Consider the following 24154-nt stretch of genomic DNA (forward strand, 5'->3'; position numbering starts at 1 on the left):
TACAAAGTCCAACAGATTTTTTTTTAATGGACAGACGGTGCCGGAGAACAAATTTCAGCGGCTGAAATGCGCTCTTTTGTCATTCTTGGAAGGGCCGACTATCACACCAACGTTAAATAAGGGCCCAAAACTTGAAGGTGACCCCAAAAAAAGAAGAAAAAGGGCCTCCTCACTTGTGCGCCATTGACAAACATGTAAGCACGTTAAGAGTTGTGGGTGTACAAAAGCATTTGGATGTCCGTCGCCGTCAATGGCAGTGAAGGTGAAGCGCTCCCCTTGTGGCCATTGAACGGAAACGCATGAAAGGGCAGCGTAAAGAGTGCGTGCGTAAAAACAGGAACTTTTGAGAAAATCTTGAAAAGGCCAAGCATAATACAACTCTCTCTATAAAAACAACTTTCTCAATGTCCTCTTTTTAAAACTCACGCCATTGCCAGCCGTTTAATCCCGTTGGAGTGGGAGGGGCCAAAGAACAGACGTCGGCAGGTGGGCTCGGGATGGGACGCCCGCCAATCCTTTGTGATTTGGGAGAAACCAAAAGGTCTTTTCCTTTTTTTAAAACTCAGAACGAAGCCCACGTCTTGGGGGGGTGGGTGGGGGGACTGGGAAAGGGGCGGGGCCTCGCCACGACCTCAGCGGCCCTGGCGCTCCGACACCACGTCCTGGAGACGTTTGAAGAGGATGTTGGCGCTTTCGGGGCAGGGTCGCTTGGCTGGGGAGTGGTGGCGCGACGACGCCCCCGGCGGTGACGACGTCGACAGAGAAGGGGCGGCGCTCGGCGGGGCATCGGCGCCCGCCGCCCTCTTGCGCCCGTTGCAGCCCTGGCGCAGCATGCGGTTGATGTCGGTCAGATCCTAGGTGGGAGGGAGCGCTCAAGACACCGACCGGCATACGTTGGCGGCGGAAAGCCTACCTTGGAAGGGCTGCTGTTGAAGCGGTAGGTGAAGGCGTGCGGCGCCGCCGCGGGCGCCGCCGACCCTCCCGACGACGACTTGTGAGGGGACACGTACAGCGAATGGCGGCGAGACACCCGACGGGGAGACGCCGGGTGGCAGCGCACCGAGGGGAACGGCGACAGCGGCGGGGCGTCCGCCTGGAGGGAAAAGACGCCGTGTCACGTCCAAAAAATGGACGGGAAGCGCAAAATGGACGCACCCTGTTATCCAGCGAGGCGTATCTGACCACGTAGCTTTTCATCTTTAGCACGTAGACGCTGTTGTAAAACTGGATGAGGTCGCCGCGCTCTTCGGGGGGCGACGCCCGCAGGAGGACGCTGCGGTACACCTGCGGGAGAGGGCCGTCAGGGGTGGGGAGGGGCTTTTGGGGGAGGCGGGGTCAAAACGACGTAGCCTCCTTACGTGGCTGCTGGCCTGCGGTTGGCTGCGGTAACACTTCATGATGTCCGGGAACGTCAGCGCCTCTTTGGAGATCTGAAAAGTCAAAAGAAATACTGAATAATATTCAATTGGAATAAAAAGCTCCACCTCAAGTCACCTTGGCCATGATGTAGACGGCGCAGAGCAGCATCTGGTCCAAGTGGCGGTCCTTCATCAGCTCCGTGCCGTGGACCAGAGAATGCTCCAAGCCCGTCCAGATTTTGGCCCGCAGTTCGCCCGAGATGTCCAGCCTGGCGCACAGGTCGCGGAGACGCACGCTGGCCAGGTGGTACAACTGACGCACGGGGGTCGGCGCAAGGTCAGCGCCGGGTCGAGGGGGGGGGGAAAAAATGAAGACCAAAAAAAAAAAAAGACCTTTCGGAAGAAGAGCGCCAGAGAGCCGGTGCGCTGCGGTCGCCGGGCGGCGGCCTGCTTCTCCGACGGCGCCGGCGACGCCGGGAGGGCCACGGGGAGCGGGCGGCCGGGCGACGCCGTCAGCAGGAACTGGGCGGTCACGCCGCCCGAGCCGTCGCACGGCTGCACGGGGATCAGCGTGATGGTGCGCTCGCCCCCGCCGCCGCCTGAGCAAAAGCCGTCAGGCCCGTTCCGAGACGGCCGGCCACGGCGCCGGCCGGGACCCACCTTGCAACGGGATGCTGAGCACGGTGGCCTGACCCCCCTGGGTCCCGATCTTGAGGGTGCCGGCCGAGCCCAGCGTCAGCCGCCTGGCGGGGGAGGGCGGGGCGGCGGCCGAGACCGCCGGCGGGTCGTCGCCGAACAGGCGCCGCTTGGCGCTGCCGGCCGCCGGCGAGCTGTAGCGCTCCTGCACCGACAGCGGGGACGCCGCGACCACTTCTGCCAAGGGACGGATTCTGGCTCAGTGGACGGAAAATTAATAAAAAAAAGGAGAGAAATGTTTACCCTTTCGCGCGCTGCCCACGCCCGAGCGGACCTCCCGGAGGCGAGGGTGCACGATGGGCGAGAGCGTCACCAGGGGGAGCTGTCCCGGGACGGGGACGGTGCCGGAGGCGGGGGCGGAGCCGGGCCCCGAGTCCAGGCTGGACGAGAAGTTGACCTGGCCCAAAATGGAAAAGTGCTGCTAATACTCGCCGAAGCGGACATCTTTTCCGACCCGGATGGACGGACCTCCTCCACGGTGGGCACGTTGTCGCCGGCGGCCCGCAAGGCTCCCCACAGGGCCGAGTCCGAAGTCCAGGCCCGGCTCTCCAGGACCTGCTCCTCCACCAGGTTCAGGTGCTTGACCATGTCTCGCGAGAGGCCTTCCTCCGAGCGGATGAACACCTCGATCACCTGCGTGGGCGGGAGGGAGGGAGGGAGGGAGGGACGTCAGGTGCCGGTCCGTCCGCTGGGAACCGCTAAGAACCGCTGGGAACCGCTCACAACCCTAACACGTCTCATCACCTTGAAGAAGTAGAAGGGGGCCAGCTTGAAAATCTCCAGGATCCAGGGGAAGGTCCTCTGCGAGCTGTAGGAGAAGAGAACCACCTCCAGGCAACACGCCAGGAGGGAGCAGCGGAAGACGTCCTGCTCCAGTAAGGCCTGGCGGGCAGAGGACGAGAAGGTCATCCACCACGGACGTGGCGCCCCCCCCCCCCCCCCCCCCCCCCCGCGGCCGTCGCCGGGACCTACGCTCAGATCTTTTCCCGGCAGCCTCTTGCTCTCCTGCACCAGGACGTTCTCCAGAACCTTGTAGAAGAGGATCTCGGCCAGCTTCAGGCGATTCTCCGCAAAATCTGCCGGCGGACCAGATAGGAGTTAGAATTGGGAATTCCGCGGCAAAAAATACATTTAAAAAATCCGATTTTGCGTACCGACGTGGGAACCCGCCGATTGATCGCAATCGCTGGCGTAGTGCTCCTTGAAGGTGCTGCCCAGCGTCTCCACCTGGCTGGCGATGGCCTCCGTGGGGTCCCTGGAGCACGACCTGGGAAAAGGGGGCGGCGCTCAGACTCGGACTGGCCCTCCCCCCCCCGGGCTCACCTCGCCCCTTACTTGAAAATGCTCAGCAGCTCCTCGCTGGGGGCGCTCCTGAGCCCGGCCACCATGCCCTGGAGCCGAGCCACGCTCTGCGTGGCCGACGACACCGGCGTGGCCGGGGCGTCCTTCTCCTTCAGGTAGCGGCGACCGGTCAGCGGCGTGGAGGGCGCCAGGGAGGCCGGCTGCGCTCACAGATGCTTCCGTTGAGCGCCGATTAAAGCCCCGGCCCGTTAACCCTTTACCTTTTCCGCCCGCGGCGGCCCGTGGGGTCCGGCGTGGGCCGCCCCCGTCCCGGCCGAGAGCGCCGGGCCTTTCCTGGGCGTTCCGATTTCCTCGTCGGCGTCGGCGTCCAGGAAGATGCGCTCGTCAAAGTCCCCCACCGTCAAGACGTACTCCTCGTACTCGCGGTTGAGCGCTTTGCTGAAGGGGGAAGGTTAGAGGTCAGAGGGGACGCCCACCCCGGGGAGAGAGGGCTCGCGGTTACTTGTTGTCCTGAAAGTTGGGAGGGTCCAAAAGTTCGGTCAGGAGGTCGGCGTTGCCTTTCAGGATCTGGGAGGGAAATCAAATTGGGGCAATCGGATTTGGATTGACCAAACGGCTAAAGGAGGTGGATTGGCTAGCTAGCTAGCGACGGCTAAACGAGAAGGCGAGGTGCGTACCTGTCGGCAGAAGAGCCTGTGCACGTAAGGTTTGAAGTAGTGCTGCTTGATGCCTTTGGCCTCCACCACCAGGCCGTCGTGAAGCTCGCACAATCTCTCCAGCACGCACGGCGACGCCTCGTCGGCGCACGCCTGCACCTCGTCCCCGGACGTGCCTTCGTTTTTAAAAACAAGCTTTTGGATTGATCCATTTTTGGGGACTTTTTTGACAAAAAGTGGATGGATTCTCACCGATGAAGGCGGGGTTAATGAGCTCCTTCCTGTTGGCGCACATCAGGGCGTTCCCAAAGACCAGGTCCAGACAGCACAGCAGCAGGTGGTACGAGTTGACCAGGTCGTCGCCGATCATGTGGAAGTTCCCTGAAGCGAGACGGGCGTTGGCGGCGTGCTCGCCATAGAACGCGACGGCCACCGAGGCCAATCGGCCGGCACCTTTGGTGTAGACAAAGAGCGTCCAGCAAAACTTAAAGACGTCGGCGGAGCGGCAGGGCAGGCGGCGGTGCTTGCGGCCCCGGGGCTGGCGTTGCGGAGGGGGCGGGCCCTCGCGGAACATGGCGGCGAAGATGGGCTGGAACTTGCGGAAGATGACGGTGGACACCTCAAAGTTGCGCTCCAGACGTTCCACGCGGAGGCGGAAGTTCCCGCTCAGGTTGCACATGTCCGACCACTTGCGCATCTTGGAGAAGAACTCCATCAGGCTGACACACACATTTCCATCATGACCACGTGATTGGGCAAGTGGGATTTGGACACACACACACACAAATCACGGACGTCTATTGCCGTCCATGCCGTGTTTTCACCTGAGTTTGGCCGTGCGCAGAATCCTGGTGAGCGACACGCAGTTGCCCTCCATGAAGCCTCTTCCCACCGTGGGGACGGATCCTTTCCTACAGGCGGCGTACAGGGCGCAAGCCAGCCAGTGGACCAGCTCGCCCTCCACCAAACAACCACAAAGCACTCGTCACGTGATATTGAGGAACGACAAGAAAAAATGACGGTAAACAGCAAAATGGCAGTAAACTAGCAAGTGGTCGTGCGTTATCCTATGGTGAAGACATTTGTGTGCATCATTTTCAGAGTATTTTGAAGGGAATACAGTAGCAAACAGCCCACCCATAGCGAACGTGAGGTTGGAGGCGGGGCAAACAGTCAACCCGGCCAGGAGAAGGTATCAAAATGTCAAACTAAATTTGAATATTCTACGTCACACTCTCTGTAGGTCACCGTTGACGTTTGTTAATATCAAACTTTTTTTTAAGTATATCAATATAATATTATAACATACCTGTCAACTGGTACGTTCTCGCCGTAATTGGTACAACTGAAAGCCCATTTTTATATTGGTACGCTGTACACATGAAAATGGTACGCTAAACGGTGATTTTGAGAAAAAAAAATAAATTAAGGCACTTTCTAGCCATTTTTCACCATCCGCCATTGTTTCTTCCCGGAAACGCATGTCTGCCAAGTGATATATGTACCGGCGCCTCTGATTGGCTAAAAAAAAAAGATCATGATAAACATTTCGTTTTGTAACACTTTCACCATGTGATTTCCGTTTCCTGTTCCCTTGTTTATGTTTACTTTCATTTTCTACTTGTTGTTCGTGATTTTTTACAAAAAAGTAAAGTGGTAAGATTTTCCATGTATTTATACATATATGTAAGGGCGAAAACAAAATTTGGTAAGATCACAAATGGTTCGAGGTTGACAGGTATGTTATAAATACAATTTTTAAAAAGTATATAACATAATGGGTGTGCTATTTGAATTTCAGTGGTTGTATATTTTATTCCTTGAGGATTATTTGGTGAATGTTTATGCATCACGATTGACTACTTGGGAGTTGTGACGCATTCAAGGAGAGTGAGGGAAAAAAAACAGCAGCTCGCTCGAAACACCGTAAAGCTTCCAAGATGGTCGCAACTACAGCGAAAATATCTTTTGAAATCGGTCGGAACGCCCACATTCGACGTCACACTCGGTGTCGGTCGTCGTCGTTGTTATTTTTCGCTCGGTCGGAACTCATTGTGAGGCGAGTTGGAGTTTGGCTCTCACCTCCAGCGTGTACGTGTTCCAAATGGCCGTAAAGTTGTCCATGGCCTCGGTAGCCGTGCGCTCGTCCATGTTGAGCTCATGACACAGCGTCTCTAAACTCTTCCGCACGACGCTCTCCTCCATGCGCCCCGACTCCGAATCCGACGACTCCTCGCCCCGCATGGCTAGCGGCAGAGTTGTAATAGCCGCTGGGGGCAAAGGAAACTTGAATAGAAAGCCCAAATAAAGAGCGAGAACAAAACAAAACAAAAACACGACCCCCCTAGCGGCCGAGGAGATGAAGCTAGCTCCACTTCCGCTAGCGAGTGGCGCCAAAACTCCCGAGCAAAGACCAATAGGAGACCAGAGGCTTGCTGGTCACGTGGAGTAGTCAACCAACCCAAAGCCAATTCTTCCCGGTGCTGTTTCATCACATCCGGACAAGTTAACCTAAGCTTAGTAAAACATTATGGGCAATGCAGGCCATACAATAAATGTGTCAATCAATCAAATTGACATTTAAAATCATGACGTGACTTTCAGCCCATTCGCAGCGACAAATAAGTGTTTTATACAAACACAACAACAGGAGTAAGAACACTTCACTCACCGCTCATTTAGCACCCACAGTTAGCACTATGTGAACTCTGCTAGCGTAGCTATTAGTCACTGGCAGTTAGGGCTAGCCTCGTACTAATCACCCATTAGCGTGATCTTTACACGAGAAAGACAGCTTAAAGCTCATAAAAATAATGTTTGGCTCTTATGAATACTTGAACAATACATCATTGAACCAGCCATAGTTGGCTGGGAAAGGCTCCAGCACCCCCACCATCCTTGCTTGAAAATGAATGAAATGATGAACAATCTAAGAAGCTAAATGCATTTATTTCTCAGGTGCTAGGACAAACACACACGGATATGTTGCACTTTTGTTTTTCTTTAATTCATCAGTTCGCTCTAGTATAAATGTTGACAATAGAGCAAATCTACAAAAATAAATAATTTCCATACAAAATGGAGGCAAGCCGCCTTTGTATTTTCTCCCCACCCAACAAAGACACACTCGCACTCAAGTCTAAATGGTGTGTTGGGGGCGAAGGGGCACCATTATTTTTTTTTTTAAACAGGTCCATTTATCACATTGCTGTGGCGCCCCCCTGCCGCCGGGTGAAAGTGGACTCAAACACTCACAGGAAGTGACATCACAGTAACCCTGTCTCAAATTTTCAAACCAGTTGAAACAAAGGATTTTTGGCCAGGGTCAAGGTCAGGGTCAGGGTGTGCCCTAAGGCCACTCCCCCCCGCACCTCTGCATGATTTTCAACATTAGCCCAGTTATCCCATTTTTTTGGTACTGGGCCTTAGATGGAAAATTCATCAAAACATGATCGGCATCACTCTTTGACCTTTAGAATATTCCATTTCAAAATAGACTTCAAATGGGAAAATTGGGGGAAAAATTCATCCAAAAAGCAGCCAACACTTCAATAGAAAAGAAGTAGGGGGGGGGGGGGGGGTAAATCTACCTTTTTATTTCTTATCTCACTAAACTTTTTGCTTTTGCGCATTAATACTTTTTTTGTCTGCTGGTATCTAGTTTTTGCCATTCTCAGTTCAGTAAAAAGGACTAATGAACGTTAAAAAAAATGGATGATCAGACATCAGTGGCTTTTAGTCAGAAACATGATGGATTCTGTCCAGGTTCTGTCCCCTAATTCCAAATTAATACTTGCCTGCACAATTTTATTCTAAACTTTGTGCCATGGGGATACCAATTAGGTTCATGTGGAGAACAAGGGAACGAAACCTGCCCAAGTGATTAAAAAAATAATTTAAAAAAAAAAATGGGACATGGCGGCCATTTTTTTTTCAAGTGCAAGCTCGCCAGGCTTTTGGCGTGGCGGCAGGACGCGGCAGGACGCTTCTGTACGCACCACAGACGATGGACGGAAGGGCAGACCGGAGGAGGGAGGGAGTGCGGCGTTAGCGGAGGCCGTGTCCGTGTGATTGTCGGGTGGGCCGGCCCCTGGACCCCGCCCGGCCTCAAGTCTGAGCGCGCTCGTAGCAGGCCACGATCTGGCGGTCCAGCCCCAGCTGCGGGGGGATGCTGTCCAGAGGCTTGGGGTCCAAGTCCAGGATGGACACCGAGTAGGAGAAGAAGGCGGGCGCTCTGGCCGGCGACCACAGTAACCTGAAAAGACGCAAAAAGGCAAAAAGCTCAGCTATAATTGGCGGTCAGGGAACCTTCCGGCGGACGTCGGCGACAAACTCACTCGTCGTCGTCGACGTGGCCTTCCGGGTCGTGGGCCACGGGCGCCAGGGCCACCATCACGGAGCAGTCTTTGGCCGTCATGGCCACGCGATATTGCTGCACCTAATGGGTGGGACGGGGCGACAGGCGTGTGGGCAAAAGGGAGGCGGCCCAGCGGGCGTGGGGGGCGGGGCCGCGTCTCACCTTGGACACGGCAAAGTCCGGCGAGCCGTCGTCTTCCGTCGGGCATTTCTGCAGGCGCTCCAGGAAGGCGTCGTCGTAGGGGCCGTCCGCCCGCAGCCGACTGCTGTTGGTGGCGGGGGAGGGGGCGGGGTTAGGCGTGTGGCCGGTGAGAAGCGCCGGGAGGCGGAGCTCACCTCTCCTTGGGAAAATCGCGTAGGTGTCGCTCGGCTCGCCGGTAGAGGGGGTAGATGCCCTCGATGTTCAAGTTGTCCAACATTTGCACGCGGAGGATCCGCGACAGCACGCTGTCGCCGGGCAGACCCCGAGAACCTGCGCGGGGTGGAAAAAAAAAAGAAAAAAGAAAAGGTCAAAAATGGCCGGACCATTTTAGATCGAATATTTGCATTTTTTGTATGAACCGGATTAAAATCCCTGTACATTGACCCACCGTGTCGACTGGCGTCTCTGTTGAAGTGGCTAGCCTGGCAGAACGCCCGGGCGTCTTGGCGTGCCTCCGTCCCGCCTCCGCCGCCGTCCAACAAGGCGTTGACCAGCACCTGCGCCGGGCCGGGTGTGCGCGTCAAAGGGGCGTGAGCTAAACCCACGGAGAGGCTCACCTGGATCAAGTCGCCGAGGACCACTTTGCCGCAGGCTTGCAGACGGTGGTTGGCGTGCGGGAAGTAAGGGCGCAGGTGGGAGAGCAGCGAGTTGAGGTCCGTCGAGTCTTCGCCGTTGCCGCCGTTGCCGCCGTTGCCGCCGTTGCCGTAGATGCACTGACCTCCCTGGGAAGGAGAAACCCAAAAGTCGGTCACTGCGTTCACCGTCGGTTTTGGCCATTTCCGTGGTATGGCCAAATGAATGTGAAATGCACCAGGGGGGCCGACCTTGAAGATTTTGAAGTTGTTCTGAGGTTCTTCGATGAGTTGGCGGACTGCAAAGTGCATCCTGGCTCTGCTCCTGAAGGGGGCGGAGTAATGCGTGAGTGACTACAGCGACAGAGCCCCGCCTGGCCCCGCCTGGCCCCGCCTGGCCCCGCCTGGCCCCGCCTCCCTCGGCTCCACTTACCCTGAGAACAAGTCCAACGGGCAGTACAGGCTGCGTCTCTTCCAGCGCCCGGTGGCCACCTGTGGCGGGGGACGGGCGTCCTTTAGGTATCGGGGCAGGGCAGCGGGAAAAGGCGGCTTTGCTAACACACACCTTGTAGTGTTGGTGCATGCAGAAGCGACACACTTTGCTCTTGACGTCCCGCCCCACGTGGCGGGCCGAGGGCAGGAAGCCGCACTTGGGCTGGACGGGGGGGAACGAGAAGGTCACGGGGGTCGCCGACCACCAATCGAGACGGCGGCTAGGTCACCTTGATTTCTACGCAGAGCGGCGGGAGGCGCGGCGACAGCGCCAGTAGCCGGCTGGGTCGCGTCAGGTCGGGCAGACACAGGGCGCAGCCGCTGTAGATGTCCATCACCTTGTCCCGCCGCCACGCTGGATGGGAGGAGGTCAGAGGTCATTGGTTAACTTTGGTCGGCGCCACGGGCCAATTTGATGGGCGGCCTACCGGGTCGCTGGCGTTGGACTTTGATGGACAGCTGACGGACGAACTCCAACGGTAGCTTGACCACTTCCTGCAGAGAGGCGCAAAAGTGGTTTGTGCTCAGGAGGGGGCGCTCTGCCGGTGCTTTGGGGCGGCACAAAAGGCGGATTGTGGAAAGGCGTCGGCGGCTTCTTATCGGCTTGTTTTGCAAACAATATGGCCTTTCATCTGCGGAGGACGTCAGGTCAGCTGAGCGGACGGCGTCCGCGCGCGCCGTCAGCCGAGTTGACGCCATCCATACTACCCTTGTTTCAACTTTTCCATCTTTTTTTTCCAGAAAGACATCCTTTCTCCCGACTAAAGCACAACATGAACATTTTGTGATCCGTCGTAGGACCCGTAGCTCATTTTGGGGGTGACCCCATCTCCCAGAAGCCATCTTTCAGTCGGCGTTCCAGGGCAAAAGAGCACCACTCTCACTTCTTCTGATATCTAAAATACGGCGCACTATCATATTTTTAACTTTGAACTGGCATCCCGAGGCTAAATATTTGCATTTAGTGGTTGCGGCGAAGACAAGCAAAGCAATTTCCTTCCTTTGATACGCACGTACGGATGTTGCGCGAGTGCGTGCCCGAGTGCGTGTTTGTGTCTTACGCCGCCACGGATGAACTGGTCGCCCAGCAGGGCGCTCATCACGTTGGAGCCAAAGTCCACGATGTTCTGGATGTGGCGATAGGCCTGCTCAGCCGTCTGAAAGACAAAGCAAGGTTCGCGGGTCAGTTTGGGGCGGGGGGGGGACCAAAATCACCTGTCCGCAACCCCGCCCCCCCAAAAGAAGAAAAAGCTTACTTGCGGCGGGTTTTCCGAGTCCTCGGCGGGATACTTGAGCAGGCGCAGGACTTTGGACAGCTGCGGACAACAAACGCAGCAGACAATCAAACATGGTCCCAATTCTCATTTTGAGTGACATTTGAAATCCACCCCCCTTTGTTCTTTTTTTTGATAGAGAGGGCAAAAATGGAAAGCGGTTGTCTAAATAAATGAAGACCAAGCGAATGTGAAACGCCGGCCTGCCGACGACGGGACGACGTGCCGAGGTCATTGCGGCTTTGTTGACGGTTTTGTTTTGACAAACATTTTCTCGTCAAAGTCGTGTCGGCGCACGCGCTTCAAAGACACGCCTGGCGTATCCGGCTAATCGACATAATGATGAGGTTTGGCAGGGAAAATGCATTCCTCCACTCTGTCAGACTTGTTTATTTTACTGCCAATGACAGCAGTGGACGGCCAACCCTTATTCTTCTCCAATTCAGACATGTAGAACATTACAGAAGAGTAATTATAAGCCGATCAAACCATAAACATGGGTGAAAATCTGCTTTTAACGAACACAGCTCGGGTTTTAATACCTTCACAGATCGATTGAATCAACAAGAGGTATGATGATATCAATCGTATATTGAAAACGTGCCGATGATTACGGTTACACGTTAGATCCCGTGCCAGAGTAACCGCTATTCATTTACTGCGATGAACCCTTTGAAAAATCGTCGCCCAGCCTTAGTGAGAACGTGCCGTGCCGCCGAGCTCACTTGTTGCTCAACGTCGGCATGCTCGGACCGGTTTCTCTGCCACTCCCACTGCCACCGCCACCGCTACTGCCAGCGTCTCCAAGGGATGGGCGGACGGACGAGTGTCCCTGAACGCACCGTTTCGTCTCGGTCCAGCCGGCTGGCACCGGACCGACCGTGGAGCACCTTCGGGATGCTCCGTGGATTAACGTCCCCCTCCCCGGCCGCTCACCCCCCGCCCCCTCCTTCGACTAACGCGTACATACTGGACGTAACGATTATTCGCTAGGCTTTGTAGCATTTCGACACGTACCCATTGAATAGCAGCATAAGTCACTCGAGTGGTTCCGAACAAACCGCGTGACACCGCCGCCAAAGAGGCGTTCCCAGGGTGTCAGTAAAGCGGCCGAAGGTGAAAGAAAGTGTGACCCGGCGAGCCCCGTAGCCCCATTCGCCTCCTCGTTAGCCTAGCCGACTCACCTGTACGTGGGCGACGACCAGACTCTTGTTGCCCTCGCCGTGGTAGAGCCAGTCGTTCTCGTCCATCTTGTCCACCTCCATGGCGGCCCACGGCCGACGGCTGGCTGGCTCGCTGGCTAGCCGTCGGGGAGTTGAAGGGCTCCCTCGCAACCCGCGGCCGAGTCCTTCAACTAGTTGCCAACTCCGAGCGGTTAGCGGCGCATTCGCACACGGACGGACGACTTTTGCCGACACCCTGCCGACTAGCGGTGTTGAGCACGCTCCGGCTTCCGCTTCCGCCTTCAAACTAAAGGACACGTGACGTTGACGTAGGGTTCGTCGACGACAAATTCCGTGTCTTCATCTTCTCGCACGGTCCCAAAGAATCAGAAGAAAAATGTTGATAATACATTAGAGGGCGTGGAGGACAAGGCGCCAGCTATTTTATGACAACTGCCTTCATTTTGTTAGACATTTTGAAGCGGCAGTTTAGCGCTACCGCTTTTACACAAAGGGCAAGCAAGATAGCTTGACGCCATTCTGTGATTGACAAAATGACTAGCGACTCACGACACTTGTATCCAGGGAGTCATCTGATTGGCCGCGGCGTTGCGAATGAACGGATCTTCCATATTTTTCTGTTTTTTTGTCATAATCCGCAAGTGGAAAAGTCTCGTTGATCATATGATCGATGAGTAACGTTCCCCCGGGAGCGAGAGAAAACTTTATGTAATTGTTCATAATTACGATATATATAACTGTCAGGGAAAAACAGTTATCGGAACTCATTCATTCTTATTCATTTATTTAATCAGTGTTGTTCTGGACGTAAAGGGGTCGAGGGTCGACATTTTAGTTTCAAAATGACTCATGAAATCACGTGTCAAAACAAACAATTCGATTACGTACAATTTACTGATAAGTAGTTTAAATGGCAGGTAATGTGCCATTTTCTTTTGCATGTTTTTACGCCCTCCAGTGGAATAAAGAAGAAATGCACCTTCTTTTTTTTCAACCCAATGACAAGTAGTGACGTCGAGTTAATAACTCCTTGCCTGCGCCTGACTAGCATAGACGTCCGTTCCACCTTGGAATATATTGCAGTGCCACATATGTCCAACCCATTTTTCACCACTTCAAATTGGACTTCTTATATATTTATATATTGGGTTTTTTTTGCCTCGAGGCCCTCCCAGTTATTTTTTTTTGTGAAATCATTCATTATTATTGTTTTGAGACTGCCCTGTGTCCGACACAAGTGGAACAATTAGTTTCATTTGAAAATCCAAACAGTTTTAATATGTATAAAAACAACAACAATAACCAAGCGCATTCACACTCGCACACACACACGCTTCCATCCAGTTGAAGGACGCGAGAGAGTCCAAAGACGCCGTCACTCTACGCCTCCGATGTCGTGCTGCTTGTACGGCTGCTGAGCCACCAGTGTGCCTGGAAAAGACAATGATCTCTTATAAAACTTTTCTTTTATTTAAGAAATATCAATTTTTCTGAAGAAATTAAAAAAACGCAAATATTGGATTTGAAGTTCATTGACTGGAAATAAATACATGGGAAAACGTATTCTTTAAATTTAGCATTTAAATAAAAGTATATGTATATATCTATTTAAAAAAAAACTGACGTCTTGGTATATATTCTGTAGGAAAACAATGTTAGAGTTGCAGATGATGTCCATTGAGCAAATGACTAAGATGGCCCAAGGCCACGTTCAAGAACAAGCATTTGTTAAGATGGCGGTTAGTCTACCCAAGGGCGAGGCGGAAAGGACAGAAGGTAAGCGGCAGCACACGGAAAATGGCCAAAGGAGCCAGGCGGGTAGTGGGGTAGAGCGCAGGGAGCAATGGGGGGGGGGCAAGCGGGAAGCGGACGTGCGGCACACTAAGCCGAGCTTAGTGGAGCAGAAGAAGGATGGGCACGGTGGCCCCCTTGTGGGGGATTTGCAAAAGGCACGCTTGCTCACCTGTGGCCAGGCCCCCCTCTGCCCTGCCCTTGATCGCTCCGCCTCCTCCGCCCGCTCCGCCTCCTCCTCCTCCTCCGCCCGGCGGCCCCGAAGCGGCCAGGACGTCCAAGGCGAAGGAGGGCCGCTCGCCCCCCCTGTAGTAGGGCTTGGGCCTGAAGGGGAAATCTTTGTCTTTACCTTTGGAGCCCTTGGGCCGGCCCGCCGCCTTCTTCTTGGACTTGCTGTCGCCCTTCACGCCCAGCAGGGGATGCACCTCTGCCGGACAGACGGGGAACAAAAACGGTCAGTGTGGCTAGGGCTAACTAGTGTGTTGTTTCGCCCAACAGGAGCACGTGTGACGTTCAAGCTCACCGTCATCCGGCACTCCCTGCAGTTCGATGTTGGTGGTGCGCGCCTTCTTCTTGGCCGGCCCTCCCTCGGACGACGGCGCCCGCTGTTTTTTGTCGCCCGGCGCCTGCGCCTCCTCGCCGGCCCCCGCCTGGGGCGTGGAGTCCGGAGGGGGGCCGAAGGGGTTCTCCTCGGGGTCCTCCACTTCCGGGGCGATGGGAAGGTACAACAGAGCTTTGTAGTCTTCCAGCTCCTCGTCGCTGAGGGAAACAAGTACAAAGTTGGGGGAAAAAAAAAGAAAGAAAAATATGAGTGTATTTGAAAGCAATTTCCCCACCTGCTGCAAAATGCCACGATGGGATCCACGGTGGTGACGTCCACCTCCTCGTCCTCGGCCGCGTCAGCCCCTGTCGGGGATGGGCGGTCAGAAGCGGTCGGCAGGGGTTGACGCGCGAGCGGTCGCAGGCAGGCACGTACCCGTCTGCTCGGGCTCGCTCTTATCCTCGTCCTCGATGTCGAATTCCGACTCCCGCTCCTCGTACTCCACGTTCTCGTCCAGCTCTTTGAAGTCCGGGGCAAAGGCGCTCCAATTTTCCTGAAAATGACAGCAAACATCCAATGAAAACAGACTCATTTTGACAAGGCACGCCTTGTGGGTACCGACCACTTGGTTCTGGGCCCAGATGGACACCACTCCGCTGGAGATGGAGGCGATGATGGGCCGTACGGGATGCCACTGGACGGAAAAGGATGGCGTGTTATTAATAATAATCATATGAACATCCTCAAATAAGAAGAGGTGGCGGTCCTCACGGCCACGTCCAGCAGCAGCTCCCCCCTGGTCCCGTGCAGGATCTTGACCAGGTTCCCCACGCTCTTCTCCCAGATGTAGAGGGCGTGCTGGCGCGCCGAGCCGGCCACGATGTACTCGCCGTCCCCGGAGAAGCAGCAGCGCTTCCACGGGGTTCTGCGACGCGGAAAAGGAAAGGAAATTAGGACGGCCGGCGGCCCGGCCGGCGGAGGCGTGGCGGGACGCACCTGTTGACCAGGTCTTGGAGCTTCTGCATGGGTTCGGGCTCGCCGTCGCGGCCGCAGGTCAGGATCTCCCGCCCGTCGTACACGCGGATGATGCGGTCCGCCGTGTTGATGAGGAAGCAGCTGATCCGGTGGAAGCGAAAGTGTTATTGACTCTTCACTCCAGTCCGTCATTCAGTTTTAACCTTTCTTTTTCCAAGCTATCAATCACCACAATTGCCATTTGTTTACCTTCCCTTGCGTGCAAATTCGATGGATTTGATGGCGGTGGTGTTGCTGGTGCCGGTGGTGACTCGGAAGGACGCTACCAGGTCCTGAGTAAAGGTGTTCAGCACCAGGATCTGCCGTGGGAAGGAAAAACACATCAGCGCCGGCGTCCGGCGGCCGCCAGGGGGCGCTGCCCGGGGCCCACCTTTCCTTTGGCGTTCCCGGTGTAGATGAAGTCGCCCCGCCGGTCGAAGGCCGCCACCACGTTGAGGTCCGAGTCGTCGTCCACGGGCAGGACCACGTGTTTGGAGTCGGACAGGGTCAGGAGCACCGGCGCCGACTTCATGGGGCAAACTAGAACTTTGTCCCTACGGGGGGGAAAACAAAAATGGAGATTTTCAATCCAATGAAAAAACATTTTGGCAATCAAAGAAGATATTATAGCTCAGCGAGGCCTCCAAATACTGACATATCTCTGGGGTGGCACTGCAGCTTCAGGATGGGCGACGGGAAGCGGAAGCGCTGATCGCAGTCGCCCGTCAGCACGTCCCACTGCGATACGATGTTGTCCGTCGACGCGCTCACCAGCTTGTGGCCGTCTCGACTCCAACTGGACGCGTTGATTGAATTTGATTGGTCGAAACGGGCGGAACACCGCTTTGAATGGAATTCCAGTCTCACCACAGGGAGCAGACGGGATGTATGTGAGCGCTGATAATCTTTGCGATGCCGCGGGTGAGGAAATCCCAGATGACGATGCGGCCGTCGTTGCAGCCCACCGCCAGCAGCGTCCCCCAGCGGTTGAAGGTGCAGGTGAGCGCCATGCTGATGCAGTCCAGCGTGCCATCGGCCTCCTGCAATAACAAACGGGAACTTAGACCCGAGCAGCCGCACCTCCGCCGGCGCGAGACGGAAGATGCTTTACCTCTGGATAGTTTTGCCCAAACGACTCTGCGAGAGGAAGAACAAGCAGGTCTGCATTAAGATTCTCAACAGGATTTCATTTGGTAGCGTACGATATATTTTTGCAATCGCGATTTGAGATGGCCCATTTTTGTCCATATCGGACGGCACTAATTCCAATGGCTAAATTACTCACAGTACACCAAGGAAAGACATTCAAGTAAGTCATGGTAAATAACATCATCTGAGTACATTTTAAAACAATAACAACAATGCACAAATCAATACCATTAACGCAGAACGTGAAATGTCAATGTCAGTCACTATCAAAAAAAAAGGAAATAGCTTCTAAACTAGTTGACCATCATTTTGATTCATCATTTTATTTTTCCCGTATAACCTAAATTGCGCAAGATTTAAAATATCCCCAATTGAATTAAATGATTTGGACCTGTTTTGAATGCGAAAACAGGCGAGCCGAACTTTACTATTGCGATGCGCGCTCCGTTTGCATTTATAACCCGTCATTTTAAATATTTTTCAAGTAGCTGACTAGTTGAATTAATCATATGGCCAAGAGTCAATACGTTCTGGAAATAGCAAATGTATCGTATAACGCCATATACCGGACTCGGCTAGCTCAAAAATGCTAACAACAACATACACATGGTAATAACGGGCTTTGGTTCATTACCGAGCAGTTCAAGATTCATTGTTGGCCGAACGAGGCTCCAACGATCTCGAATAAGATGAATTTAATGATGGTTTATTGTCAATATCCAGCCGATATATTCACTTGAGTTGTTTCTGCCCGCCGAGTCTTCCGCAAGGACCCCAAACAATGTGACCACGAATGTGCCTGAACAAAACACACTAACTCTAAGATTTTCTTACTCATTTAGTTTCAAGGACAATGAAACCAAAAATTAATGCAACAACAACAAACAAAAACATGCCCCTTCAAAAAAAAAACACAAAAAGATTCACTGCAACAAGTTAAGATTTAATTTCTTTTTTTCCTTTGATTTCCTCCACTTAATTTTCACAATTAGTGGCAAAGTTAGTGGATTTGTTACATTATATGAAATATTAATGTGATAATTTGCTAGTTGTGTGACAACCAAAGTCACTTCCAACGTCATCCCGCTGCGCTTGACCTTTGACCCATTTCTATATGCTGGTTTTTATTACTCCGCTCTGGATATAACCGCCTCTCTTCTGATGATGTGGGGTATCCGGAGTTGGATCCTTCCGGATATGGGCAAGCGACGCCCGCAATTCATCTTTCGTTCTTCACCATAAAGGCATAACAAAAAGTCGAGCCTGTCTCTTGGGCAACATTTCATCTATTATTTATTTTAAATCATTTTTTATACAAACGTCGATTTTTTTTCGGCATTCCAGTTCAAATGTTCATCATATGATACTAAATATAGAAAAATAGCAATAATAAAACAATAACGAAAGTGTTTTTATTTTATTTTGAAAGACATAGCCGGAGATACCCAGCGCCAGTGTGCCAAGACGTACGCGTGAACGTCTAAGTGCGGGGCGCCACGTCGGCAAAGTGCAGAAGAAGAGAACAGGACGTGACGAGCCGTAGAAGAAGAAGCAGTACAAGAGCGGCGGTGCTTGCGTGGCGCTGCCCGCGAAACGAAGCCAGTTTGCGGGGAGGAAGGCTCAGACGAGGCCCCGCCACCTTGACGAGCTCCGGAGAGGCCCGAGCAGCATCGTCAAACAAGCAAGAAGGCCGACCAGTTTGAACCTTTTCCCGCTGGGAGCTCCTCTTTCGAGCCGGTGGTTGCTCGGAAGCTCAACGACAAACAGTGTCAAGTTCCTTCTACGCCAGGTGCGACGAAGGCACGATGGTTAAGGTAGAAAAAGCCTCATACTCGTAAACATTTCATCATATTCAAGTACTTTTCCTCTTTATAACTGTGTCGAATGCATTTTTCCGACATCTTCATTTTTTTCGTCCCCTCCCATTTTATCTCTTCAATGTTTTATGCAAATCTTTTAGGGTTTCTTTTAGTAGTAGTGAAAAATATACTGTAACTGTTTTTCTTTCTAAGTGCTTTACATTATTTTCAAGTGTATTTTTCTCTCAAAGCCTCCACTTTGTTATATTGCATATTTTAGAAGGTACTTTGAAGTATAGTCTTCAATTGTTAATACTTTGACGCCAATTGACGGCGCTTGACGTCATATCCATTTGAACGGGGAATGACTGGTCAACTTTTGAAATTGCATTCTCTGACATTGAAATCGCCATACGTTTAAAAAAAATGGTTTATAAACATGGCGTTGGGGACTGTTAACATGACAAGTTAATGTAAAAGTGTGTTGAGGCAAAATATGCAAATGAACTTTGAAAATGCATGACTTTAATGGCAAACTACACGACCCACAATGCAACAGGCGTACTCAGCAAGTTTTTTGGGGGGGGGGGGGGGTCGGGTTGGGGCGGCAGTGTTGCACATGTATTTTAACCAGCATGTTTGTGGCTAAACATGTTTTATTTATTTTTTCCCAGAATGTGAATGAGGTGAACATGGACCCCCCGGCCGGGAGCCCCCTGGCCTCGGAACAGACGGAGCCCGCCAACGGTAAGCCACCACGGGCCGGTCCCCCGGGGACCAACGGAGCCTGAGGGGGACGTGATGGGCGCAATATGTCTCGCCTGCTCCTATTGCATGCAATTGGCTGTTGAATATTGTTTGGACATTAATCCTCCTCTCCTGTCGCCGGGCAGATTCTCCCAAAGACCACGCGGAGGCGGCGGCGGTGGCACAGCCCGGCATGGTGTGGCGGGTCACCGGCGGCCTCTTCAACGTCACCAAAGGCGTGGTGGGCGCGGCCGTGGGCGGCGTTGCCTGGGTGGGCGGCAAGAGCCTGGAGATCACCAAGACCGCCGTTAGCGCCGTTCCCGGCGCCGGCCTGGTCAAGGGTGGCGTGTCCGCCGTGGCGGGGGGCGTGTCCTCGGTGGGCTCCTCCGTGGCTAACAAGGTCCCCTTCGTCGCCAAGAGAAAGGACAAAGCGGAGTGACGGAAGGAGGTCCGGCAAAGACTGCAAAATCCGGCGGATCCTTCCTTGGCGCCGTCCTTTCGTGCCCTTTCCAATACACGGACCGTTTGTCTTCGATTTCAATCGTCGCTCTCAATTTCACGCCAAAGGACAGATTTGTTATACATACATATATATATAATGATGTGTTGGGTTGGACCACGCTGTGAAAGGGAGGGGGGGTAAAAAATTCCAGATGAGTAGTCATTCCATGGACAAAAATTGTGTTTTTTTGCAAGGGGGCACAAATCCTAGAACAAAATACATTTATTTCTCATGAAAAACACTTTTCCTGAAGTATATTTTTGGTGGGGTGATTACTTTCAAACTCTCAAATTTAGAAACAGTCACATCCCTTATGAAAAGAAAATAGTAAAAAAAAAAAAAAAAAAAATTTTAAACCCTGTCCAGATAGTTTACCTTATGACATACAAAGTCATCTATCCTGACATAAATTAGCCTCAGGAAAGTCTTTTTTTGTACAAAATACAAACATGACTTTCCTTTTTGCCTTCCAAATGGAAACTTGTCCTTGCAACACTTTAGTGTGGCCTTAAAATGCCTACAAAAAATATGAAGCTGTACACACAAGAACCAGACATGACCTGAACTGTCATTTTGTTATTGTAATGCTCTCTGCATCATTCTAGTATACTATATTTAAAAAAGAAAAGTGCCTGATCAACCAGTAGAAGCAGAAGTATACATGTACAACTTTTACTGTTTTGACATTTTGTGACATTTCAAGCTGAAAGCGCAACACGCCAGGTTGTTGCCACGGGACTCAAATGTATGAATTTCACATTTTGTGTGTGTGTGTTAACGATATATCAATAAAGTACTTTTTAAAGGAAAATGCAGCAAATGCCACATTCATTCATTTATTGGCCAGACATTTATCTCGCAGGCTATCCTTGATGGGGCTAGATGTCTATTCAATTTCAGTCCCGTCAACGGCACTGAAATTTCAGCTTTTGCAGTCGGTTTTCCTCGTTAAGGTGAATTGGACGTCCATTGTTGTCAATGGGAGACAATGAGTAACTTGAATGATAGTGTTTCGCTCTATATAATACAAAATAGGAGTCTAATTTGAAAAATAAAAATATATTATTTTGTTTACTGCGTTTCAGACAGTTCAAAAATCTGCTTGGTTCAAATTCATTATAATTTAAACAGCAGTTCCAAACAACATGAGCCTTTGACTCTGGTGGTATATTTTGTAGTAGCTTCGATTCAAAATGGCCGGCAAAAGACAACGCTTTTCCTCCTTTGGTTTCAAGGCGCTTCATTAGTCATCTACTTTTTTGATGTACATACAATCTTTCTAATTTTGTCCATCAAAGGTTCCCAGCAAGCTGTGCTGGGGCTATACGCATGCGCAAATGGGTTGAGTCGCGGCGGTAAGTACGCACGCGCAGTAACAACGTGATTGCTTCCCGCTTCTCTTTATTGACGAATGTTTTAACGGCGTCTCATAAACTACTCGAAAGTCTGTTTTGGAAATGAGCTACGTACAATTCTGTGGACAGTTTTGCTCGCCGGAGTAACGTAAGTGTCACCGAGGTGGGTGTTTCGTAGGACCAAATTAAAGACGAGGCAATTGGAATCGAGTGAAAGTGTTGTTGGGAGAGCTACTACTAGCAAACAGAAAAGTCGAGGCTCAAGTGGTTTATCGTAACATATTGGTTTGTGTTAAATGTCTGCGAGATAAATGTTTGGCGAATTGCTTCCTCAAACGCCCCCTGACCCCGAACCGTTATCATTTTGTACATTTGGTGCCTTAAGTACTACAATGGAGTTCGGTTTCGCTCTTAAGGTTTCCTGTATAATTCATGACTTTAAGTTTCATTTTTGGTTTAATTTTGGCTCCACCTCGCTCGTTAGTTTCTTACATTTTATGTCCCTCTACTTGAAGAATTGTAAGATAATTTGTCCGGAAAGTCTCATGACCGCGTTTCCAATTGTTGCTTTGTCATTAGTCTGAACCAAAATAATGACGTCACTTGAATTTGGGAGCGCTTCATTGCCAGACGATTCATTTGATAAAATGGCGGCCCACTTCAAATGAATCAGACGTCTAGCACTGTCCCTGGGATCATTTCATTTGAATTGAAAGCAGAAGGACGATTGGGCACCAGTTAACGAGTGACAATCTTTTTTAAAAGTCTTTACAGGTGGTCATGTGGTGGTTCCAGCAGGGTCTGTGCTTCCTGCCGACCCTCCTGGTGGTCTGGACTGCGGCGGCGTTCGTCTCGGCCTACGTGACGGCGGTGCTCCTCAGACATGTCGACCCTCTGGTTCCCTACATAAGGTAACACGTATCTACGTTCACGCAAAGGAATGAATAATACCGTGGTATCGTTCATTGTAAATTTTGGTTAGAGAAAATAGAGCTGCGTGTCATGAAGGAATTTTTGTTTTTTTTCCCCCAGCGACACCGGAACAATGGCTCCCGAGAGGTGCTTTTTTGGCATCATGCTGGACGTGTCTGCCTTTTTAGGTAAATCAATTATTGAAGGAAAATCACCATGAGTCCAATTCATTTGAGGCACTGAATAATCGCCATTGACGTCTTTTAGAGTGACTTCGGCCAATGAGTTCATAGCATTTTTGTATGTGCTTGCAGGGATGGCCACCGTATACGTGCGCTACAAACAAGTAGAGGCGCTGACGAGCCGTGACGACGACTGGCTGGCCTACCGCCTCAACTCTATTGGACTCTTTCTGGGCCTCTTCAGCTCCGCGGGCATGTGCGTGGTGGCTAACTTCCAGGTGGGCGTGTCTTTTGCCTGCTGGACGGGGAGGGTATTGCAATTCCGGCCGATGGGCTAATAGCTTTTTTGTTCCCGAGAGCAGAAGACCACGCTGTTTGCGGTTCACCTGCTGGGCGCGGCGTTGACGTTGGGCGTGGGCGCCCTCTACGTGGTAGCGCAGACGGTGCTCTCGCATCGCATGCAGCCCAACGTGCACAGCAAGGGGCTTTTCCACGTCCGCCTGGCGTTGACGACGTGGACGCTCGGGAGTATCGTCACCAGTATCCTTTGACGGCAGAAATAATTGTATACATATTTTTTAAATGTGTTTTTTTTAAGGATCTTTGCTAAGTGGACTTTTTTAGTCGAACGTAAATACATCGAAATATTATAATATTAAATTTTAGGAATGAATCAACTAAATACCTTTTTAGTATAGATTAGTGTGGTCCATACATGATTAAAAATAAATACATTTTTAAAATTATTATTATTTTTTGTTAGTGAACGTAAAAAAATACTCAAATATATAGTCGGCAATATTCTTTGAAAGTTCTAAATGAAGAGCAATTCTGACTTGAATGGGGGGGATTGAAAATGTCACAAAGGGCAGTATATTAGAAGCCACACTCTTCTCCAACGCACCTGAGTCCAATAATCGGGATCGTTATCAGGCTCCCGGAAGAGTTGATCTTTTCAGTTGCACTTGGAGTTGGGGGAGGGGAAAAACTGGATGACTGCAATTGTCCACCCCCGCTCTAAACCACAGCCAAACTATCTGTTCCAGTCCAGTCACTTTTTTTTTTCTGAGCGCTGAATGTTCAAATGTCTCGACGGGCTTTACAGACCATGACCAGTTGATGGTAAATATTCCACAAGCCATGGAAATAGGTGCAAAACGGATTAAAAAGCAACTTGTTCTGGGTTGAAATGCTTCTAATGGGTTTTTCAAAGAATTCATACTTTAAAGACGGTCTTCCTTAAGCTCCTCCCATCAGTGTTTGTATCGTCCGTGGCCATGTACGCCAGCCTGCCCGGAGTGGACGTGGCGCGTAAGCTGCACTGGTTGCCTGGAGAGACGGTGAGTCGCTAGAAAAGGGACTCAAAAGTTGAGCCTTTTTGTCGCGTTTAAACTTAACGCCTGTTGTGTTGACAACGCAGGGGTACGTGGCTCACGTGGTCAGCGCGGCCAGCGAGTGGTCGCTGGCCTTGTCCTTCATCAGCTTCTTCCTGACGTACATCCGGGACTTCCAGGTGCCTTTTTTTCTTTCTTTTTTTCTCTTTCCCTTGGTGTATTTCGGCTCACATTTCTGTGTCGGTAGAAAATCAATCTGCGGGCCGAAGTGGACGTCCAGAGCGGTCACCTGTACGACAACACACCCCTCGAGTCGTCGCCGCTGTTGCCGGGCGGAGACACGTAAAAGTATCCCTCAGGCACCAACGCGTACTAGCACTTTTCACTTTACGAGCGACTAAATCTTTGTTTGAGGGTGAAGAAAATCTCAGGAAGTCTATAAAGCTCAGTGCTGAGCCTTCAAAATAATACAAATGACAAATGTATGCTGCCCTAAAAACAAGACTCAAAAGAAATAAAAAGCACACATTTTCAAGACACTTGAGGAAATTATGACGTGTTTTTTAATCCTCAACAAACCAGTTGAAATAACAGGCTTGATTTTTTTTCCCCTCCAATATTTTAACAATTAAAAAAAATATATATATACTTTATTAAATGAAAACAAAAGAAATCTAATAACCTTTAAATGTCATTCTAGCCTATTAGTTTCCCTGTAAATGTCCCTGTAAAAATA

The 24154-nt window shown here is 51.4% G+C and overlaps 5 protein-coding genes across 9 annotated transcripts; 2 read left to right on the forward strand and 3 right to left on the reverse strand.

Annotated features, from left to right (window-relative positions):
- Positions 1–2: 2 nt before the first annotated feature.
- Positions 3–6420, reverse strand: rbl1 (retinoblastoma-like 1 (p107)). The gene is made up of 20 exons (XM_077725405.1): positions 6095–6420; positions 4837–4970; positions 4466–4731; positions 4265–4393; positions 4034–4188; positions 3859–3923; positions 3617–3794; positions 3390–3556; positions 3209–3321; positions 3027–3130; positions 2799–2936; positions 2523–2687; positions 2298–2451; positions 2019–2231; positions 1752–1957; positions 1495–1671; positions 1359–1430; positions 1156–1284; positions 914–1093; positions 3–854 (listed from the first exon to the last, which is right to left on the reverse strand). Exons 1-20 carry the CDS (start codon positions 6254–6256, stop codon positions 633–635), a joined length of 3129 nt encoding a protein of 1042 aa, XP_077581531.1. The 5' UTR covers positions 6257–6420; the 3' UTR covers positions 3–632.
- A 522-nt stretch (positions 6421–6942) lies between these two features.
- ippk (inositol 1,3,4,5,6-pentakisphosphate 2-kinase) lies at positions 6943–12600 on the reverse strand. Its single transcript, XM_077727128.1, has 14 exons — positions 12093–12600; positions 10891–10950; positions 10696–10791; positions 10063–10129; positions 9865–9989; positions 9708–9797; positions 9576–9634; positions 9395–9467; positions 9128–9292; positions 8959–9067; positions 8705–8840; positions 8532–8634; positions 8350–8450; positions 6943–8267 (listed from the first exon to the last, which is right to left on the reverse strand). Exons 1-14 carry the CDS (start codon positions 12171–12173, stop codon positions 8120–8122), a joined length of 1413 nt encoding a protein of 470 aa, XP_077583254.1. The 5' UTR covers positions 12174–12600; the 3' UTR covers positions 6943–8119.
- Positions 12601–13342: 742 nt separating this feature from the next.
- Positions 13343–17389, reverse strand: rbbp5 (retinoblastoma binding protein 5). Of its 2 annotated transcripts, none has more exons than XM_077726727.1 (14): positions 17222–17389; positions 16550–16575; positions 16306–16478; positions 16094–16234; positions 15830–15992; positions 15649–15758; positions 15421–15540; positions 15196–15349; positions 15047–15118; positions 14860–14977; positions 14720–14789; positions 14407–14642; positions 14233–14310; positions 13343–13523 (listed from the first exon to the last, which is right to left on the reverse strand). In XM_077726727.1, the coding sequence occupies exons 1-14, from the start codon at positions 17238–17240 to the stop codon at positions 13468–13470; spliced, it is 1536 nt and encodes a 511-aa protein (XP_077582853.1). In that variant the 5' UTR covers positions 17241–17389; the 3' UTR covers positions 13343–13467. The 2 variants fall into 2 exon arrangements, with proteins under 2 accessions (XP_077582853.1, XP_077582851.1); XM_077726725.1 differs by having other exon boundaries at positions 14056–14310.
- A 654-nt stretch (positions 17390–18043) lies between these two features.
- LOC144203336 (transmembrane protein 263) lies at positions 18044–20446 on the forward strand. 2 transcript variants are annotated; one of them, XM_077726729.1, is made up of 3 exons: positions 18044–18376; positions 19061–19133; positions 19280–20446. In XM_077726729.1, exons 2-3 carry the CDS (start codon positions 19079–19081, stop codon positions 19570–19572), a joined length of 348 nt encoding a protein of 115 aa, XP_077582855.1. In that variant the 5' UTR covers positions 18044–18376; positions 19061–19078; the 3' UTR covers positions 19573–20446. The 2 variants fall into 2 exon arrangements, with proteins under 2 accessions (XP_077582855.1, XP_077582854.1); XM_077726728.1 differs by having other exon boundaries at positions 18049–18401.
- Positions 20447–20918: 472 nt separating this feature from the next.
- On the forward strand, positions 20919–23957 carry dram2b (DNA-damage regulated autophagy modulator 2b). Of its 3 annotated transcripts, none has more exons than XM_077727002.1 (8): positions 20919–20990; positions 21756–21901; positions 22023–22090; positions 22217–22362; positions 22447–22624; positions 23342–23424; positions 23505–23597; positions 23666–23957. In XM_077727002.1, exons 2-8 carry the CDS (start codon positions 21771–21773, stop codon positions 23762–23764), a joined length of 798 nt encoding a protein of 265 aa, XP_077583128.1. In that variant the 5' UTR covers positions 20919–20990; positions 21756–21770; the 3' UTR covers positions 23765–23957. The 3 variants fall into 3 exon arrangements, with proteins under 3 accessions (XP_077583128.1, XP_077583126.1, XP_077583127.1); XM_077727000.1 differs by having other exon boundaries at positions 20989–21138; XM_077727001.1 differs by lacking the exon at positions 20919–20990 and adding an exon at positions 20998–21153.
- Positions 23958–24154: the final 197 nt, after the last annotated feature.

The sequence above is a fragment of the Stigmatopora nigra genome, chromosome 10 (assembly GCF_051989575.1).
Source record: "Stigmatopora nigra isolate UIUO_SnigA chromosome 10, RoL_Snig_1.1, whole genome shotgun sequence".
Taxonomy (NCBI): Eukaryota; Metazoa; Chordata; class Actinopteri; order Syngnathiformes; family Syngnathidae; genus Stigmatopora; species Stigmatopora nigra.